Here is a 6,141-nt window from a genome sequence, read left to right on the forward strand (position 1 = left end):
AACCCTATGGCAGCCAGGAAGGCCTTGGAGAAATTCCCACCTCTGCCCTCGCAGACCATTTCAGCAAACCTATTCATAAGAAAGGCGCTGCTGTTGGCTAATTAATTCCCGGCTTCTCAGCCAGGGTAGCGGAGTTTACTTTTTAATAAGACTTATTTATCATGCCGAGGGAACCAAATGAGAATAACTCCCAGCAAGGAAATCATTCTCGCCGCAGACAATAATACATCTCGGCGGAAGATGCAATACAGATCTGGGAATGCATAAAGGATTTAATCAGTGCAAAAAAAAAAAGCACAAGAGTCCCTTCGTGGGCACTTTGTCTGCAGCCGTGTTAAAAGTAGATGGGGGTTTCGTCTGTCGCGAGAGAGGAGCGCAGCCTCCAAAGAAGGGAAGGGGGAAAAAGCTGTTATTTATTGTTGAGCTGTGGCTGCTGTCAAACCCCAGCGCTCGGATCTATCGCGTGAGACTTTTTTTTATCTCCGCCGAGTTGAGTTTATTTTATTTTTAGAGAAAGAGAGAGCCCAGATGCAATTAAATATACGGTAGATACAATTAAATATACAATGGATATCAATTTTTTTTTTTTTTTTTTAAGTACAGTGGCTCCTTGCCAACTCCGAGCTGCAGAGAGGAGTCTCTGCCTTTTCTAAAGGTGTTTGCTGCCTGATTCATCCTCACCCGTCCGATTATTTTCATATTTCTAAGGGTATTTCTTCTCTGTCTTCACTGCTGAGAAAGTTTATACTTTGAGAGAAGAGAAAGAAAGGAAGGAAAGAGTCAGAGAGGGGGAGAAATTAATAAATAGAAGAAAAAAGGGAGGGAAGGACAAGGGGAGAGAAAGAAAAGAGAAAGGTTTCATGTTGTAACGTGAGGGTTTGTTGTGAGTTTTGAGACTTTTGGAGCTTGGACTGAGGGAGGGAGGAATGCTAAAATACCAAAGAGCTACAAAGTTGGGAGCAAATGGCCTGGAGACGCGTTTGTTTTCGGAGGGAAAAAACAACAGCAATCCAAGTGGTTTGGGGATTGCATCTCGGCAGTGGTAGTTCCAGATTCAATACCGATGAGCATGAAGCAGTGCAGTGAAAGGGTACGTTTTCTAAACACAACCTGCGCTGCCACTGCAAGAGAGAGAGGCAGAGAGAGGCTGAGAACCAGGCCAAAGGAAGCACATTCTTGAATTCGTGCCCTTGCTTCGATCTGCTTAAAATATTTGCACTGAATTCCAAAGACATTGCGAGTCTCCGAGTAAACAGCAAAGTGAGCCAACTGTGTCAGGGCATTGCTACCTGGATGAGGCATACCAAGGCTTTGCTGTTTTGGGGGTTAAAAACAAACAGAGCAGAGAATGGCCCTGCCCTAAACTTAGTGCACTTTTCTGACTCTGTAACATCCTGCTGCTTTTTAGGTCTGATTTGAATAGGTCGGGGATAGGAAGGCTGGAGTCTCATTCCTCCCATGCTCATAGTTAGCAATTCCCCGTTCTGTAGGCTTACATCTACGTTAATGAGTGTGTGAGCTGCACTTGGATCTGCTTGTATATCCATATGCCCATAGCAGTGGGTGTATGTGTGACTGTATGTGTGTATGTACTGATACATAGAAATATAGATGTAAATAGATGGATTTAGATGTAGCCACGTGTACTTATAGCAAATGTGCGTAGTTCTACAACATTGCTGCTATGCTCTAAGGGAAAGAAAGGGGCAAACAAACAACAGCCAGGAAAACTACCCCCCCAAAATCAGCTCAACACTCTTGCACTGCGGCATTTGATGAGCCTTCTGAGGCTGCACACAGGACAAAATCTGCTCAAAGCATCTGTTCACCCTGTTCTGCGGGACCCTATTCATGTCATGTGCCTTTCAGGCCCCAAGATGGATTCATAGGCCGGGTACTATTATTGTGTGTTTTCTCCTAACCTTTCAGGTCAGCTTCCAATAGACAGCTGGAAACGGCCTGTCACGTGGCCTTGGGGTGCCAATGTTCTGCCATAGGGGTGTCAAGACCCTGGTAGCTGGAAAAATCATTTTGGGGAATCCCGGAGATGCAGAAGACAACGTACTACGAAAGCTCCACGCTCTTTGGGGGCTATTCCTATGGGAGCACCAATGGGTTTGGCTACGAGGGCCCGCAACAACCCTTCCAACCAGGCTCCCACGTGGAGAACGACTTCCAGAGGTCCGCCTGCTCCCTCCAGTCCCTCGGCAACACGACCCAGCACGCAAAAAGTAAAGACCTGAACGGGAGCTGTATGAGGCCGAGTTTGCCCCAGGAGCACCATCCGCCTCCGACTGTCTCACCACCCCCAAACCCCAGCACCAACAGCACCAGTAGCAACAGCAATAACCAGTCAGGGAGCAGCAAAAGTGCCCCGAGTAAAGCCAACCTCAGTGCAAACGCCAGTCTCACCAAGCAGATTTTCCCCTGGATGAAAGAATCGAGGCAAAACTCGAAACAGAAAAGCAGCTCCCCTAGCACAGGTACACAGTTCTTCTTTTGTGACCTTCTGTTTTCCTAAATCGCCGGGTAACAAAGCCATTGGCTGGAGGGGTCTTGTTTAGAGGAAGGATGGGGGGAAAGAATGCAGCGAGGCTGCAGGTACTGGGCACGACCCACAGCTGCCAGCCACATGCACCTGATGGCCTTGGTCCATCCTGCAGTGCTGGCTGAGAACACTTGGCTTATTCTACAATAACCAGAGCACGGCAGGGAAGTACAGGCAGGCAGCTGTACATGGCCACTGCCTGACTGCGCAGATACACATACCCCAAAATGTATACCCACCAATTGCCTGGTGGTGCTGAAGATGAGTGCTTGTTCTCATCCTTCCCCCTGCCTCAGACGCAGCAGTGAATGTGGTGCTCTGAGTGTATGTGTGCATAGAGGGAGCGTATGCATAAATAGATGGATATTTTTGCATGCACACGCACACACACATCTCTAATGCAATCAAGAAAAAAAAAATCAGTATGGAAACGGCACTGTTGTGACAAATGTATTTGTATAAACTCTGCAGCACACACTTCACTGTGTTAATATCATGTATCCTTTATGCACATGCTTAGAGTACAAAAATATCGGTATAAACGGAATTTGGTATTTAACAATGTGCGTGCAATTAATTCTGTTACGCAAAGACGAGGCACAAACAAGACGTGCATGTGTGTGTGTTGATACTTCTGCAAACAATGTACCTCCCAACACTGCCCCACGTTAATATTAATTGGCTTTGCAGTGACTGCCCCCCTGCCAAATATTATTTTCTCAAAATTATCTGTTGAAAATAATCGACTCCTAAATAAATGGCCCTGGAATCCTTTTCTACATGACATGATCAAATTTTCATAAACCAGGGGCAGCTTTGGAGAACAGAACTCTTAATAAATGACATGATTATGGAGTGCAGGCTAATGCAAAGGGGTGAAGAAAGGGGGGAGGGGGGTCGAGCTCTTGTGCCTGCTCCAGGATTTATTAAGAAACGATGCATTCAATTTCTGCATGTAAGTAATTATCTTTTATTTCATTTCACGGCCAGCAGAAACCTGCAGCGGCGAGAAAAGCCCTCCAGGCTCCTCGGCCTCCAAGAGAGCCCGCACAGCCTACACCAGTGCGCAGCTGGTGGAGCTGGAGAAGGAATTCCACTTCAACCGCTACCTGTGCCGGCCCCGGCGCGTGGAGATGGCCAACCTGCTGAACCTCAGCGAGAGGCAGATCAAGATCTGGTTCCAGAACAGGAGGATGAAGTATAAAAAAGATCAGAAGTCCAAAGGGATGGGCTCTTCCTCCGGAGGGCCTTCCCCCACCGGCAGCCCCCCCCAACCCATGCAATCCTCCGCCGGGTTTATGAACGCCTTGCACAGCATGAGCAGTAACTATGATGCTCCTTCCCCACCTTCCTTCAATAAGCCCCACCAAAATGCCTACGCCATGTCAACTAACTACCAAAACCCCATCAAAGGCTGCCCCTCCCAACAGAAGTACACCAACACGGCTCCCGAGTACGACCCCCACGTGTTACAAGGGAACGGGGTGGCCTACGGGACTCCCAGCATGCAGGGAAGTCCAGTCTACGTTGGAGGTAACTATGTGGACTCTCTGCCCACCTCTGGCCCGTCCCTTTACGGCCTCAATCACCTGCCACATCACCAGGCGGCCAACATGGACTACAGCGGGCCCCCGCAGATGCCTCCGAGCCAGCACCACGGACCATGCGAGCCCCACCCCACCTACACAGACCTTTCCTCGCACCACGCTTCTTCTCAGGGCAGAATCCAGGAGGCCCCCAAGCTGACCCACCTGTGATCGGGAGCAGGGATGGGCTCGAGCGAACCGGATGGCAACCGACACGCGACTCGGAGGGGACACGGGGCGGGACGGCCTTCAGAAACATTTGTGTTGAGCTGTTTTCTTCCTTTCTTCACTTTGGCAAGTTCTACCAAGCCGTCGAGCTTGCCCGTGTTGTTTCTGGGTTCTGTTTGGCACAATTCCCAAGGATTTCAGTAGGTACTGTCAAAAGCAACTCTCTGAAAAGATACACCTCCTGTGTGTCAACACAAATGTTTCTGAAGTGGCTTTGGGGTAGTTTCATGGGAATCTAGCAGATTTTCAGCAGCAACGTCCTTAATTTCCAAACCCAGGGCTGATTATCACTGATAGTTCTCGGCCAATGGAAAGCAGAGAGCCAGCCAAACCTCTACAGTTGGTGTCTCTGCATCTACACCTGGCTACACTGGCTAGCACAAGGGATGCACAAGAAAACTGCCCTCCTCTTCAATCCTTCTCAAGAGCTTTGTGCTTTCCTCCCCGGCCTCCAGAGGCAGGGCATCCTTTTTCGCTGAGTTACTTCCCACCAATCCCCACACAAAAGGCAAATATACACACCTGCCAACGCGTGGGATCCACGCTCTTCCCCTCCCACCCATGCCTCCCCTCTCAAAAATAAGAATTAAAAAGAAAAAGAAAATGAGAGAGATCTAAGAATTGCAAAAAGGTTTAGGAAACAAGTTTCTAAATTGCTTAAGACCCTACCAACAGTATCAGCAGTTCGAAGAGGGGAAGAAAATGTTGACAGGTCTGAATATTTTTCCACCTTTGCCACCGAAGACGTGAAGTTTCCATTTGATGATGCCAGGGTTTTTGTTTTGGGGGGGTATTTTTCTTAGAGTTCATTAATAGAAAAGCAATCTTAAGACTTAGAAGTCCTATGCTTCTTTCCTCCTCTTCTCTTGACCTTACGTGAAAACAGGGTATATTTGAACAAACGGAATGTCCTCCAATCGAAGCAGAAGTGAATGGATCTCTAGTATTTGCTAATGCTTTATTGTCTGGACATCTTTGTTGCACTTAGAGTTTACATATAATGGGTATAAAAACAACTTTGAAGGGCATTCGTCCAACTCAGTCGAGATGTCCTTCAATAGGTGTGTGTTCTGGTGAACATTCATATATATTTATTGGTTATAGCCAGTTTAAAATATTTTCCTTTTTGTATTATTTATCCCCAATATTATGTATTTATATGAGGGAAAAAAAAGAATCAAATTGTACTTTTTTAGTATTTACTTGTTATAAAGGACATTGTGTTTCCTTGTCATTGTACAACAAGCTTATTTTAGTTACTGTAATTTAGAAAGATGAGTAGTTTTATGTTACCTTCGTACTTATGAATAATGTAATTAGTTCTACTGGAGGCATGAGAGCAGAACCAGACTGTAATTGTATAGTCCTGAATTAGAAGAACTATAGCTAATCCCTCCCTCCCACCTCGCCCCTCCTCTTTGGAGATCTTTCTTTGTTCTTATAGTAGTTATTTTATTTCCTTGCTTAAGGGTTGTCTGTTGAACAATTCTTGAATAAACTTTCTGTTATCAATTTCATCTCGTCCTATCAGTTGGATTTAAAAGCAGGAAGAGGAAAGGGATAAAGGATGAAGGAAAAGGAAAAGGGAAAAATAAAGGAAAAAGGGAAAAGGAAAAGAAAAAAAGGAAAGAGGGAAAAGAAAACAAAGGGAAAATGGGGAAAAGGAAAAGGAAAACGAAAAGAAAAAAGAAAAAGAAAAAGAAAAAGAAAAAGAAAAAGAAAAAGAAAAAGAAAAAGAAAAAGAAAAAGAAAAAGAAAAAGAAAAAGAAAAAGAAAAAG

The 6,141-nt window shown here is 45.8% G+C and overlaps 1 protein-coding gene across 3 annotated transcripts in view; it reads left to right on the top strand.

Annotated features, from left to right (window-relative positions):
* The window catches only part of HOXB3 (homeobox B3), a 9,697-nt gene extending 3,818 nt beyond the window's left edge, over positions 1-5,879 (top strand). The window contains exons 2-3 of one of the 3 annotated variants that reach the window (XM_021378040.1): positions 1,930-2,483; positions 3,539-5,879. In XM_021378040.1, the coding sequence (XP_021233715.1) occupies positions 2,048-2,483; positions 3,539-4,305 (1,203 nt within the window). In that variant the 5' untranslated portion in view covers positions 1,930-2,047 and the 3' untranslated portion in view covers positions 4,306-5,879. Of the gene's footprint in view, positions 1-6; positions 2,484-3,538 lie in introns of those variants that run through there. The other 2 variants (XM_021378039.1, XM_021378042.1) reach the window with 2 other exon arrangements.

This window comes from Numida meleagris, chromosome 26, assembly GCF_002078875.1.
Source record: "Numida meleagris isolate 19003 breed g44 Domestic line chromosome 26, NumMel1.0, whole genome shotgun sequence".
Lineage (NCBI taxonomy): Eukaryota > Metazoa > Chordata > Aves > Galliformes > Numididae > Numida > Numida meleagris.